The sequence below is a fragment of the Leuresthes tenuis genome, unplaced genomic scaffold, assembly GCF_036924035.1.
Source record: "Leuresthes tenuis unplaced genomic scaffold, fLeuTen1.0.hap1 SCAF_5, whole genome shotgun sequence".
Taxonomy (NCBI): domain Eukaryota; kingdom Metazoa; phylum Chordata; class Actinopteri; order Atheriniformes; family Atherinopsidae; genus Leuresthes; species Leuresthes tenuis.
This window is the reverse complement of record NW_027325359.1, coordinates 32,136,550-32,150,900: the sequence shown is the minus strand read 5'-3', so window position 1 is coordinate 32,150,900 and position 14,351 is coordinate 32,136,550. Positions and strand designations below refer to the sequence as shown.

At 40.6% G+C, this 14,351-nt stretch overlaps 2 protein-coding genes across 2 annotated transcripts; both read right to left on the bottom strand.

Annotated features, from left to right (window-relative positions):
• Positions 1-3,648: 3,648 nt before the first annotated feature.
• On the bottom strand, positions 3,649-5,110 carry LOC140306746 (myosin heavy chain, skeletal muscle-like). The gene is made up of 7 exons (XM_072385339.1): positions 4,908-5,110; positions 4,702-4,827; positions 4,449-4,619; positions 4,243-4,347; positions 4,049-4,144; positions 3,813-3,944; positions 3,649-3,669 (listed from the first exon to the last, which is right to left on the bottom strand). Exons 1-7 carry the CDS (start codon positions 5,046-5,048, stop codon positions 3,649-3,651), a joined length of 792 nt encoding a protein of 263 aa, XP_072241440.1. The 5' UTR covers positions 5,049-5,110.
• Positions 5,111-5,132: 22 nt separating this feature from the next.
• LOC140306745 (myosin heavy chain, fast skeletal muscle-like) lies at positions 5,133-13,444 on the bottom strand. The gene is made up of 32 exons (XM_072385338.1): positions 13,238-13,444; positions 13,019-13,162; positions 12,765-12,921; positions 12,645-12,672; positions 12,459-12,564; positions 12,279-12,371; positions 12,135-12,198; positions 11,950-12,048; positions 11,756-11,859; positions 11,496-11,634; positions 11,254-11,372; positions 10,863-11,012; positions 10,606-10,776; positions 10,197-10,500; positions 10,007-10,071; positions 9,824-9,911; positions 9,607-9,724; positions 9,396-9,519; positions 9,029-9,165; positions 8,685-8,940; positions 8,353-8,595; positions 8,093-8,269; positions 7,867-8,012; positions 7,686-7,776; positions 7,210-7,599; positions 6,982-7,108; positions 6,770-6,888; positions 6,492-6,688; positions 6,090-6,273; positions 5,827-5,992; positions 5,613-5,737; positions 5,133-5,504 (listed from the first exon to the last, which is right to left on the bottom strand). The coding sequence occupies exons 1-32, from the start codon at positions 13,442-13,444 to the stop codon at positions 5,133-5,135; spliced, it is 5,010 nt and encodes a 1,669-aa protein (XP_072241439.1).
• Between the last annotated feature and the right edge of the window lie 907 nt (positions 13,445-14,351).

The following is a 14,351-nucleotide window of genomic DNA, read 5'->3' as shown; positions in this document are numbered from 1 at the left end:
CTTTACATAAATTCATATACCACTGCTCAAAAAGGCAGTAAACCTTTAGCATTTTGCGCATGCGCAGTGTTGTCTCTTTAAATACTTTCAATGACAATTTCATAATCCTTTCGCCGCCTGACAACTGAGAGAAAAAGATTAGAGAATGAGAGCAGCTTTATTGGAAATTCGGCTATATCATTACACAGTATATATAAGCCCAAGGAGTAGAAAGTAAAGGGCATTTAATATACGTTGTCTTGCCGACAGTTAAGTGACATCTCTTTAGCGCATGCGCACCAGTTACAGAATTAACGGTATAAAGTCGAAACGTTTTTTTCTTCATATTTTCTCAGAAGATATTTCTGAAAGATTTGTAAAATGTAAGTAATTCGCATTATTAAGTTTAGCCTTTCTCAAACTTACCGTTCCTATTTTATTTTATTTTGACCATAAGATTGTTTTTGCTTTAATTATGAATAACAAAATTAATCGAAAATCAATTATGTATTCAACATATTTTTCCATTGATTCTATTTTCAGTTTGTTAGCTCAGGTAAGCTAGCGTTACGGTGGTGAAAGCGAACGGATGCCTTATCACATCTATTTCTGTGTACATATATGCATTGAAAAACTGTATATGTGTAAGTCTAGCCAAAACCGTCGAAATTCTTATAAATATCATTACACAGTATATATAAGCCCAAGGAGTAGAAAGTAAAGGGCCATTTTACAAAGAGGATTATACTTGCCTTGCCGACAGTTAAGTGGCATCTCTTAAGCGCATGCGCACCAGTTACAGAATTAATGGTATAAGGTCGAAACGTTTTTTTTTTCATATTTTTTCAGAAGATATTTCTAAAAGATGTGTAAAATGTAAGTAATTTGCATTGTTAAGTTTAGCCTTTCTCAAAGTTACTGTTCCTATTTTCTTTTATTTTGACCATGAGATTGTTTTTGCTTTATGAATAATAAAATGAATTGAAAGTCAATTATATATTCAACATATTTTTTGGTTGATTCTATTTTCAGCTTACTAGCTCAGGTAAGCTAGGGTTACGGTGGTAAAAGCTAACAGATACCATATCCCATCTCTTTCTGTGTACATATATGCATGGAAAAACTGTATATGTGTAAGTCTAGCCAAAACCGTCGAAATTCTTATAAAGAACGAGTCTTTTAAAGGGATATTACAGTCAAATGACCTAAATATGCACAACAATATTTTACCATTGAAGTAAGTGTTTGTCAGAAAAGGGCCTCTAAGGACAGAAGATTATAAGAGACTACAAGTGTCGACCAAAATTTTAATAAATGGTTCAGTTATGATGAGGGGGATTAAACTGAGAATTAAGTACAAGCTCCATAAATAAGGAGTTTCCTGATCTGATACATACAATTAGTTCTTGATGATTGATATGTTTTCAACAAAATATTTTACTGAACTGAATAGATTAGATTTCTAACATTATAAGGAACTTATTATGACGTAAGTTGATTGTGGACAAAATATCCTCTCTCAAACTTAAACATAGTAGCTGTATGTGTGGTATAGTGTAATGTAATTGCCACCTCTAGATCAAGCTCAAGTACATTTGCCCACTTTTCAAATAATCCACAAATTAGTAGACAAATTAGTAGATTTTATCTTGTTATTGTTGTGGAGAAAAGAGGAGTCAGACTCACCTTTGCAGCCTCTTATGAGGAATTTATTAAGAAGAAACATTTGTCATGATCATGCTTGGCTGTGGTGTTGTTTTGGTTTCTTAGGGCTGAGCAGATGGAGTCTGAATTGCTCCTGCTTTCCCACCTGTTCCTTCACCTGTCCTTCTTCAATATTGTTACTTTCGAGCACCACCAAGCAAGGGACACCACAAAGACCAAGAAGCTCTCCAAACAGGTCAGTGACAAAGTTGTGGAGAAGTACAAATCAGGGAAAGGTAGTGAAACAAACTGTGAAACTTTGAAAATCCCATGAAGCACCTTAAAATCCATCAACCCAAAATGTACACCCCACAGAGTTTTACAAAATAGTGCCCAGATGTAAGCATTTTCTTACAGAAAAGTTCACCAAAATGCATGTGGGAGACATATGAAGGCTGAAACTAAAATGTCATGTTTGACACAAAACAAACAGCTTGCATCACTCCAAGGATGCTATCTCCACAGTGAGGCATGGTGGTGGCAACATCATGCTGTAGAGATTTTTGTCATGGGCATGGGCTAAGAAACTGTTCAGAACTGAGGGAATGATGGATGGTGCTAAATACTGATTGATCTGGAGAGGGAGGTTCACCCTCCAGGAAGACAATGACCCTAAGGTCTAAAACAACACTTATGTTGTTGAAGGGGGAAAAGTTTTAAGTGTGATGGAATGGCTGAACTAAAGCCCAGATCTCAATCCAGCCGAGAATCTGTGGAATGACTTACAGATTGCTTTACCCATCCAACTTAAAGGGGTTGAAGCAGTGTTGCTTTGAAGAAGGCAAAAATCCCAGTGTTTAGAGGTTCATGGAGACACCCAAAGGGACTTGCAGTTGTCATTGATGAAAATAGTGGCTCTACAAAGTACTAACAGTGAGATGGGGGTTGGGGAATTCACATGCGTGCAAAAGCTTCTTTTTTTCTAAAGTCACTTTACCAATTTAGACTATTTTTGTAGATTTTCTACATAAAATCATCCAAAAAATCAATTTACATTTCAGTCCAAGAAATAGGAACAACACCAAGAGATGAATGTTTTTGTTGGCCGCTGTATGCTGTGACACAACAGTTGTCTTGACCTTGTAACTTTGTTTTATTTCTAATTTTATTTGTAAGACCTTTTGAAGTCAGGTGTATACACATGTGTAACAAAAAAGTGGATAGTTGCACTTAGTGATATACACAAATCAGCCATAAGATTACGATGACTTGCCTAAACCTTAGGCTCCCTTTTTTCTGCTAAAAAGCTTTGACCAGTCAGGATGTTGACAAAAAGCATCTGTGGATGTCCAGTAGTGTCAGTTATGAGGACATTGATTGTCGATTCTTTGGGCCACGTAGGTTAGTCGGCATTATCTTTTTAGGTTGGGCTTGCTTTCCACAGATGACATCGGATCCCATCAAATTTGTTTTTGAAGAATTTGGAGGACAGTCCAGAGAAAGAAAGAATCTTGAGATGTCTATCAAGATTCTTTGTTATGTTCTTCAAGCCCTGCTTAAGCAGTTTTTAGGTGACCAAAGGGAGGCTGCGACATTAGGGGAATGCTACTCTCACATCAGAGGTATGTGATTGGTCTGTAAAATTGTTTTATGGGGGTTTATCTGACATCAGGCTTTTTTTTTCTTCAATTAATTTCTTGAAACCTCTGTTGTGGTCCCAGACCTTCATACTAATTTCCTTTATTTAGTATATCCATTTGAATGTTAGCAGACAAAGGTATGTTTGTTAGTTTTCTATATCACAACATGTTACAACTGCATTATATTCATATATTTGCTTTGTGTTGGCTTTAAAACTGCCTGTACATGTATATAAGCAACAAGCTTTGTCTCATTTTAGCACTTTTAAAGAACACAGTGCAAACAAAATATCACAGTGAACAAATTAAAGGTCAAAAAATATTTTATTGTGGTATATTTATAATCATATTATATGATCAGAAACAGACCATCTTCAGGAGAGCTTTACTCAGCTGAATCCTTTCCCTGTAAGGAAAAAAAAGTAACAAACATGACTGTTATTTAACTTGTACTCTGGATTAACACTGAGATGTTGTTTTTAGCAAGAGTTATGAAACAAGAGTCATGATTTGATATTCATCTAAAGCTTAAGGTGTGTACATGTTTACCTTGCCAGAGTCACGGCTCTTTGCCCTCAGCTTGTTGACCTGAGACTCTGCAATGTCAGCACGCTCCTCTGCCTCCTCCAGCTCATGCTGGATCTTCCTGCACTTGGACAGATGAACATTGGCCTGCTCCTCCTGGAATACATGACAGAATAAAATGCTTAACGTTGTAGAGGAATTGAAGACCGACAACATATGCGATACATCCAGTAGTCGTATGAAACAACTTTTTTCCTTACCGCCTCCTCAGCCTGCCTCTTATAGGCCTTCACTTTGAGCTGCAACTTGTCAACCAGATCCTGCAGCCTGGCAACGTTTTTCTTGTCCTCCTCAGTCTGTAATAGAAAATGTGAATTTGAATGTTTCATTTTTGTAAAGACAAGGATGGTATTAGAATAATATATAGTGTTTGTGTCAGTGTTAATGTGGTTACCTGATAGGTGAGCTCCTTCACTCTCCTCTCATATTTGCGGACACCCTTAACAGCATCAACACCACGTCTCTGCTCAGCCTCAACCTCTGCCTCCAGCTCACGAACCTTCAGAAAATAAAAAAAAAATGTGTGAATTAGTATCTGGGAGTTTTTGTATGTTTTTTATAGATTTGTTCCACCTCAGAATCTCAACATAATCCTCTTACCCGAGACTCAAGTTTCTGGAGCTGCTTCTTGCCACCCTTCATGGCCAGGTTCTCAGCCTCATCCAGACGGTGCTGCAGGTCCTTAACGGCAACCTCGAGGTTCTTCTTCATCCTCTCCAGGTGAGCACTAGTGTCCTGCTCCTTCTTTAACTCCTCAGCCATCATAGCAGCCTATAAAAGATAACATTTAAGGATGAAATGTTTTCAAAGTTTAATAGCAGTTTAAGGGAAAACAAATTGAATTTAAACTTACATCAGTGATAGCCTTCTTGGCCTTGTCCTCGGCATTTCTTGCTTCCTGAACACTGTCATCCACTTCACTCTGGATCTGAACCAGGTCAGACTCAAGCTTCTTCTTGGTGTTCAGAAGACTTGTGTTCTAAAAGATCAGATTTAGACAAATTAATTTTTGAATGGTTTAGAGTTGTGAAATTTCAGAGAAGTTGTCAGATTATTCACCTGAGAGTGCAGGAGTCCAACACGCTCGCTGGCGTCCACCAGTTCCTGCTCAGCGACTTTGCGGCTCCTCTCTGTCTGTTCCAGAGCAGCTCTGAGTTCCTCAATTTCAGCCACCATCAGACCGTTCCTGCGCTCCACCATAGCAGCTTGTTCCTTAATGTCGTCCTGGGCTCTGACAGCATCATCAAGGTGCAATTGAGCATCCTGGAAAAAAAACAACAACACTTAAGTCACAAACATACCACAAGGTCGTCTGGGTCCCTGCCACGGCTCTGTGTCTGACAATACCTTGAGCTGTGCCTGCACATTCCTCAGCTGTTTCTGGGACTCAGCAGCCTGGCGATTGGCATGGCTCAGCTGAATCTCCATCTCATTCAGGTCTCCCTCCATCTTCTTCTTGATCCTCAGGGCATCGTTCCTGCTCCTGACCTCAGCATCCAGAGTGCTCTGCATGGAGTCAATCACCCTCTGGCTGTTCCTCTTGATCTGCTCCATCTCCTCATCTTTTTCTGCAAGCTTCCTGTCCACCTCACCCTTAATCTGGTTGAGCTCCAGCTGGACACGCAGGATCTTAGACTCCTCGTGCTCCAGAGTTCCCTAACGATATAAAAAACAAAAGTATTTACTCTGTCCACAAACATTTTACAGAGGGTGTTTTCATAACTGGACGTTTCTTTTCAGAGGAACTTGCACGAAAAAATTTACCTCAGCCTCCTCAAGAGCTGTCTGAATCTCAGACTTCTCTGTCTCCACCTGCTTCTTGGACTTCTCCAGTTCATGGATGCTCTTGCCAGTCTCACCAATCTGTTCAGTCAGATCGGAGATCTCCTCTGCAAAGACATGTTTGAATAATTTTTAATCTGTACATGTAAAAGCAAAAAATAACACCATGAGCAGACACAATCTGGTCAGAACTCACGTTGCAGGTTCTTGTTTTCACGCTTCATTGTCTCCAGCTGATCCAGGGCTTCCTCATAGGAGTTCTTCATCTTGAACAGTTCAGTGCTCATAGTACGAGCCTCTTTCTGAGCTCCCTCAAGCTCTGCCTGACCCTCCTCATACTTCTGCTTCCACTCTGCCAACACCTAGATAAAAACAATTTGTACACTTGAGTTATTTATTGATACATGGAAAATGAATTCATGGGTTTACGTCTTTATCGCCCAAGGCCATAGATGCTACCTTGTCAAAGTTCCTCTGCTTTTTGTCAAGATTGGCAGCAAGCCCATTGGCTCTCTCCACATCAATCATGAGGTCCTCCACTTCACTCTGGAGCCTCTGTTTGGTCTTCTCCAGGGAAGCACACTTAGAGTTCACAGCCTCAATCTGTTCCTCAGCCTCCTGAAGACGCTGGGCCAGCTTTTTCCTTGAATGAAAAAAAGAGAGATTGATCTTTGAGTGGATATACGTATCACTTAGTTTATTAAAAATTAAAATGAACACATAAAAAAAAAAGTTCTGTTTTTTTTTAATGTGATGCTCTAATTCACAAATTTGAAAAAGTGTATAGATTTGATAAAAGCATACTGATGCTAGCAAGAGGTTTTAAACTAAAAGCTATTGTTTGATTTGAGAGTTACTCACTTGGATTCCTCAAGTTCCTCAGTGCGCTGGATAGCATCAGTTTCATATTTAGTTCTCCACTGAGCCACCTCACTGTTGGCCTTGGACATACCACGCTGAAGCTCAGCCTTGGCCTCCTGCTCCTCCTCAAACTGCTCCCTCAGCAGATCACAGTCATGGCGGGCTGATTGCAGTCCATGGGCAAGAGCATTCTTAGCCTGGTTGAAACATGAAAATTAATCAATAAAATTTCTAAATGACAAACAAGTGAGAGCAGTACACACTTAAATGTGTCTTACCTTGACCTCCTCCTCAACCTGCCTCTTCAGCTCCTCAATCTGCTGTACGAAGGCCTGTTTGCCTCTAGTCAGCTGAGAGACGAGGGCCTCTTTCTCCTCAATCTGGCGGCTGAACTCACCTTGTGTGAAAATGGTCACCAGAGATTAGTTTGTGTACATTTTCGTGGTCATACACTGACGCTGTCTGCAGTGAAATTCTGTCTTGTGCGTACCATTTTCTGTGAGGAGACGAGCTTTCTGTCCACCCAAGTCATTGATCTGACGAACATTCTCATCATTCTTGGTCTTAATTTCGCTAAGTTGGTCCTCCAGAGTACGGCACAGCTTTTCAAGATTACCCTAATGTGGAGGACAGAAATGGAATCAGTAAGAGTTTACCTAAACTAAGACATGTCTTGATTTATTTGATTTAATAAAGTACAAATTAATGCATTGTGTACCTTTGCTTTAGCAACGGCCTCCATGTTGCTGGAGAGGTCATCAATCTCCATCTTGTATTCACTCTTTTCTTTCTCAAGCTTCTGCTTGACACGCTGCAGGTTGTCGATCTGCTCTCCCAGCTCAGCAACGCTGTCAGCCTGCTTCTTGCGCAGAGCTGCAGCAGTGGCTTCATGCTGCAGAGTAGACTCCTCAAGGTCACGACGGAGCTTCTGGAACTCAGCTTCACGCTTCTTGTTCATCTCAATCTGAGCTGCAGTGGCACCACCGGCCTCCTCCAACCTCTCACTGATCTCCTCGAGTTCTCTGGACAGGTCAGCCCTCTGCTTCTCAACCTTGGCACGAGCAGCACGCTCAGCCTCGATCTCCTCCTCCAGCTCCTCAATACGGGCCTGTTGGATGTGGATATGTTGTCCTTCAGTAATCTTTGAACTTTGAATATAGACTACTGTGTGATTCAACACAATCGATCAGTCACCTGAAGCTCCTTGATCTTCTTCTGAAGCTGAGCGCCCAATGACTGCTCATCCTCAATCTTGCTGAGGAGCTGGCTGATTTCAAAGTCCTTCCTATGAAAATATGAATGTGCTTTGTGAGAATTCATGCATGTCTAGAACCCCACTGGAGTTTGAAAAAAAAAAAAAAGAATCTGCTCTTACTTCTTAATTTTCTCATCAGACTGCTGCTTGTCATTCTCCAGATCCATGATGGATTCCTGGGCCAGTTTCAGATCACCCTCCAGCTTTCTCTTGGCTCTCTCAAGGTCCATGCGAAGCTTTTTCTCTTGCTCCAGAGAACCCTCAAGCTGAAAATTGATGTGGGATTGTTGTTATCAGGTTCGATAAGAATCTTGTTTTGCCAATCCAGGTAACTTTCTAAACTTACATCATCAACTTGCTGCTCAAGCTTGGTCTTGGCTTTGGTCAGAGTGTTGACTTTGTCTTCCTCAGCCTGCAGATCATCCAGAGTCTGCTGATGAGCCTCCTGAAGGGCTTTCTTCTCCTTTGTGAGTTTAGCAATGCTCTCATCCTGAGAGGCCATCTCCTCAGTCAGGTTCTTCACCTACATGCCCAAGAAAGATGTTGTTATCACTTGATAGCACTCTGTTCTACCTGATCTGCACAAACAGTTAAAAATGTCCAAACCTTGTTCTCAGTGGCATGTTTCTCCTTTTCCACTTTGGCCAAGGTAAGCTCCAGGTCATCAATATCCTTTTTGAGCTCAGAGCATTCATCCTCCAGCTTTCTCTTCTTGGCAGTAAGCTCAGCATTGATTTCCTCTTCATCCTCCAGTCTCTCAGTTGTCTCTTTGAGTTTGGCCTCCAACTGAATCTTGCTCTTGATAAGTCCCTCACATCTCTCCTCAGCATCTGACAGATTCTCTGATTCCTAGTTTACGTTTGAAAAAGTAGATTTGCACATTAACATTCCACAAACACAATAAAAAAAAGTACAGCTCCTGATTGATTTCTACTCACAGATGCCACTTGCAGCTGCAGATCGTTCTTCTCCTGCAGAAGAGACACCATCTTCTCCTCCAGTTCCTTCTTCTTGGCCAAGGCAGTAGCCAAGTCGTTTGTCATCTTCTCATAGTTCTCCTTCATATTTTGCAGCTCCTTCTCAGTCTCAGCGCTCTTCAGGAGAGGCTTGATCTTGTAGTACACCTTCATCCATGGCCAGTGTTTCACATTCATGAATGAGCGCACGTTGTACTGGATGGTATAGATGGCATCCCTGTGGACACAAAGTTTCTGTTATAGACAAATGGACTTGATCATTTCAACCATGACTGTATGTTCATAGTTTTCTGTTTTCCACATGCCTCCTCGCTGTCATCTTGACAAACTCCCTCCTCATGAGGTAAGCACGGCAGAGTGCCTGAGTCATTGTGACCAAAGCTGCCAGCTTTTCATCTCTCATCTCCTCAAGGGTACCCAGCAGACCAGCCTTGAAGAAAACCTGAACAACCAAAGCATTGAAACATCTTATGTCTGCTATATATACGAAACAACAAAAAGACTCAGAACTGTCCCTCCTGTTTCCCTTCTAACTTTTCAGTAAAATAGAGTGATGCTAAAAGATAAAAAAAAGGGATTTTGACATATTATTCTTTGTAACAAAATATCTATTGAAAAACTTAACATGTCAGTAAGTACACTAAAGCCAATGAATTTATTAATCGCGCTTACCTTGGTGTGTCCGAATCTGTACTCATCATGATTGACATCAATTGATCCAAGCAGCTTCTCTGAGGCCTTCTTGTTGTCAATGAACTGGCCCTCAGGGATGACGCTGGCATTCAATACCTTGTATCTTTTATGAGAGAGTTGATGGTCTCGGTTATCATTTCATTTTTATAGTTTTTCAAGAACAGGAGTGTAATAAACATAGAAATTGTACCTCTGCTTGAAGTCACCATAGAGGATTCTGCTGGGGAAACCTTTCCTGCAGATTCTGATACCCTCCAGCACACCGTTACACCTGAGCTGGTGGATGACCAGGAAGTTCTCCATCAGACCTGGAGAATAAGATTTTCTCAGTAAGGGTAAGTATCAAAAACAAAATGAAATGAATCCAACCAGTACACACCGACGATAAAAGAATATATCTTTCATACCTGGAGTCTTGGACTCATTGGGAATCAGGCAGCGCACAAAGTGAGGATGGGTGCTCCTCAAGTTTGTCATCAGCTTGCCCAAGTTCTCCTGTTGTATGTACAAAGCAGGGAATTTTTCTCATCAAATCAAAGAAAAATGGATGTGAGCATCAAAAGACTTTTAATGTATTTTTCAAACCTTACCCTGAACTGTGAAGACACAGTCTGCATAGAGCCACCCTTCTTCTTGCCTCCCTTCTTGCCAGCCTCTGTATTTCAGAATGTGATATCAATTGGAAACTTTGTGTTAGACTTCAAATTTACATTAAACACACACAAAAATATAAAGTAAGTAGAATCTTCCAGGTGAAGTTTACGTTATCAAAAATCATACCCTCAGGGGGAGGAGGAGGATAGATAAGAGCCAGCAGTTTGCATGAGGACTTCTGGTACAGCCCCAGGACAGACTCGTTCAGTGGGTCCTTGTTCTTGTCCAGCCAACCAGCGATGTTGTAATCCACAGTACCAGCATAGTGCACCAGGGAGAAGTGGGCCTCAACCTTGCCCTTTGCAGGCTTTGGCTTCTCAAAGGCTTTGTTCTTGCCAAGATGCTGGTCATACAGCTTGTTCTTGAAGGAAGTGTCAGTAGCCTTGGGGAACATGCACTCCTCTTCAAGGATGGAGAAGATGCCCATGGGCTTGATTAAAGGAGAAAGAGATAAGGTGTGTCATGAATCAACAGTACCCCTCTGTCACGCTCTAGCAATACCTTCACAATATAGATTTATGAGCTTAAAGTATACCTTTTCAATCAGCTCAATGCAGGCAGCCAAGTCCATACCAAAGTCAATGAACTCCCAGACAATACCCTCCTTCTTGTACTCCTCTTGCTCCAGGACAAACATGGTGTGGTTGAAGAACTGCTGCAGTTTCTCATTGGTGAAGTTGATGCACAGCTGCTCCAAGGTGTTGTACTATGAATGGACAAATCATTCATTTTAGTAAGAAAACGCACTGTCATGAAAAGTATTGGATGTTGAATTAGAGGAATTAGGCCTACATCAAAGATTTCAAAGCCAGCAATGTCCAGGACACCAATGAAGTAGTTCCTTTGCTGCTTAGTGTCCAACATCTGGTTGATACGGATGACCATCCACAAGAACATCCTCTCATAGATTGACTTGGCCAGGGCAGTGACAGCATTCAGCACCTGACGTAAAACAAGACCATGACTTGATGAATGCCGGCCAACTGTTTTGTAAACAGATAGATCTCCAAATCTGCTTCCAGGCTTGTGAGATTCACAACATATGTAGTTTATATTAAAAACAGCATCTCTGAAAACTGACATTCCTGTTATCTACTAAAGTTGAATGTTTTATCCATATGGAAGTAGCATCAGTAACATTTTACTAAATAATGGCATTATTGACATGAGTTGCTCCCTTTACCTGAGGCACTGTCTGTCCCTTGGTGACAAACTCATTTCCGACCTTCACTCTGGGATAGCACAGAGCCTTCAGCATGTCAGCGGAGTTCAGACCCAACAAGTAAGCAACCTTGTCGGCCTCTAAAAACATTTTATAGTAAACATTTATAGTAAGTGCATACAGAATGACACAGTGATTGTCTGTTATGAACATATACTAATGTGGTTTCAAATATTAAGAGCAGATATCCCACATGTACTCACCTTCTGTGCCATCTGGCTCAGCCTGTTCCTCACGCTGCTTCTGCTTGAACTTCATGTTACCATGGTGAAGAACAGCACCAGTCATCCTGTAGATGCTCAACTTCTCTTCATTATTGAAGCCCAGGATATCAATGGCATTCTGTTAAAGAACGATCCATGTGAAATATAATCATTTCAGGACATGGTCCTAAAAAGGCAATTATAATGCACCAGTCAACTTCCACAATATAACTGATGTTTGGATGAAGAAGATCACTCACATCAGTGGCTTCCAGCTCAACTTTGTCATCAATGCTGGCCACAGTGATCTGACCCATGCTGCACATGGGGAAGTCATAGGGGTTGGTTGAGATGAGTGCCAGATCTAACAATCAAAAAGGGTGAAATGGTCAACACGTTGTTTTATAGGATGACTGAGATTCCATTTGACACGGCAAAAACTCAGTCTGCTTACCAATCAGCTCAGGTTTGTGGGCTGTCATCATCTGGTAGAAGATGTGGTAGCCTCTCTCATCAGGAAGCTGGAATGTCACTCTAGACTTCTCCAGCAGATCTGTAAATGTTGATCATTAGTCTCATGTTTTGCTCCTTTAAGACTGTGTTAAATAGATTCAGTTTCATTATTACATGACTACTTACATGTCTCAATATCAGCACTGGCCAGTTTGCCGGTTGTGCCGAAATGAATTCTGATGAATTTACCCTGTTTGGAACAAAGGAATCGTTAAAAGTCCATCCACATGGGAAATGTTTAGCAACATGGAGAAACAATTTCATACTTACGAAACGTGAAGAGTTGTCATTCCTCACAGTTTTGGCATTACCATAAGCCTCCAGCAGGGGATTGGCTGCAATGATCTGATCCTCCAGTGACCCCTATAATCCAGTTTTAAAGAAATTACATCAGAAAAAGATTTTCATCTGCAAGTATTCTGTATTTTCAGAAATGTTGTCATAACACACCTTGAAACTTCCTTCCTTCTTTTTACTATCTCCGCCAACAGAGATGGTGGCAAAGTACTGGATGACACGTTTCGTGTTCACAGTCTTTCCAGCACCAGATTCTCCTCTGGGTATAGACACAGACTTGTTAGTATTTGATCAGGATATTCAGTTAATATGAATAAAGTCAACGAATGTGAGACTTACGTGATCAGGACAGACTGGTTTTCCCTGTCTGTTAAAATGAGAAATGGAGATCTTCACTATGCATGTCAGCCAAAACCACCAAATTCTGTATGAACAAATTCTTTCATGTTCAGGACATACCAGTGAGCATGAACTGATAAGCGTTGTCAGAGACAGAGAAGATGTGGGGTGGAGCCTCCATACGCTTCTTGCCTCTGTAGGCAGAGACAACTTCAGAATCGTACACTGGGAGCCACTTGTAGGGGTTCACAGTTGCACAGAACAACCCAGAGTAGGTCTGAAAGAAATAATCGACATTTTAAGTTAATAGTGTTTAAGATTCAACTATAGTGACTCTCAATGTTTCTGTTTGCTCTTTAGTGAGTTCATCTTACGTAGATCATCCATGCTGCATAACGCTCTTTGAGATTATACAGCACAGAGGCTTCATTGAGATGGGTCATCATGGCCATGTCCTCAATTTTGTCAAACTTGGGAGGGTTCATTGGGGAGATGTCTTCCTCTTTAACTGTCCTCTCCTACAACAAGAAATCCGTCACGGTTAGAAGGGATCACGATTAACTCCCAGTTGAATGTGACTTTACTGTACCAACCTCATCGTTGATCAAGACTTTGACGGTGACTTTGCCACCATCTTTCTTGAGGATCGTTGCCTTCAAGTACAGCTCTTTGGCATCAGCCACATAGCAGGCGCTTTTGGCATCAAATGGTGCGTTTTGAGCCTCAATCCTCTCCTTCTCTGGCTTACGAAGGTAAATGGCAGCTTTGCCATATAAGGCCATCTCCGCGTCCGTACTCATGGTGGCAGTTTATTTCTGTAAGATAACAATATAATTTGATTTTGTTCCACTGTTTTGAAACTAATTTATTCTACTATGTGAGTAAACGGTCTGTAATAAGCAATTGGAGATGCATAATTAACCTATCCTATCACATTTATCAGTATCTCAGATAACTTGCTTTTTCATATTTCTTTCTAGTAGCATTAACACACACACAAAAAACAAATATACATATTACATGTGATGTTGAAACAATTAAACATGGTTGGAAATTGTTCATACCTGACCCTGCCTCTGTTACAAGTCTGTTATATTCCACAATCCTGTCCAAAAAAAATTTAATGTGTGAGTATTTTCAGTAATTGAGGAGTTTGAAAGCAAAGATTTCTTTTTCCAAAAATGTGACAAAATTTATTTTTTATATCTTTACATACATTTACATATATATATTTACATATATATATATATATATATATATATATATATAAATGTCTGAAACAGTGAAGACAGAAATTAGTTCTAAAGCAGAGAGGATAAACCTACCACTAGCTGGAGTCTTGAAGGGTCTTCTACCACACGCTGCTGTGTTGTCCTGGATGGCTTATATTGAATCCAGCACGCCTACTCAGCAACGGTTAAATATGGGAGCCTTGCCAAATGTGGTGTGGATACCAGTCAAAGCACACATCCTCTAAAACATGCTGACCAAGTATATGTTTCAAATGTATTGCATTTCAGTCAGAGGCATTTGTTTCCATTTCCATTTTAAACAGTTTACACAAATGTACAACCTGTCTTGAAAAGAACATCTCTTTTATGTCATGATGACACTGTCTTTTACATCAGCATAAAAATGGGGTGCAAAGACAAAGAGATTGACATTAACAAGACTCAAAACTAAATTAGAAGGTATTTCCAAATGTTC

Excerpts from the sequence above, each read along its gene's own strand:
- LOC140306745 (XM_072385338.1), bottom strand. The coding sequence starts at position 13,444 with ATGAGTACGGACGCGGAGATGGCCTTATATGGCAAAGCTGCCATTTAC. Across the intron at positions 11,860-11,949 it reads CCACAAACCTGAGCTGATTG|ATCTGGCACTCATCTCAACC; the intron begins GTAAGCAGACTG and ends TTTGATTGTTAG. Across the intron at positions 9,520-9,606 it reads TATGGTGACTTCAAGCAGAG|ATACAAGGTATTGAATGCCA; the intron begins GTACAATTTCTA and ends CTCTCATAAAAG.
- LOC140306746 (XM_072385339.1), bottom strand. The coding sequence starts at position 5,048 with ATGGTGGAGCGCAGGAACGGTCTGATGGTGGCTGAAATTGAGGAACTC. Across the intron at positions 4,620-4,701 it reads CCAAGAAGGCTATCACTGAT|GCTGCTATGATGGCTGAGGA; the intron begins GTAAGTTTAAAT and ends TATCTTTTATAG. Across the intron at positions 3,945-4,048 it reads AGAGGCAGGCTGAGGAGGCG|GAGGAGCAGGCCAATGTTCA; the intron begins GTAAGGAAAAAA and ends CATGTATTCCAG.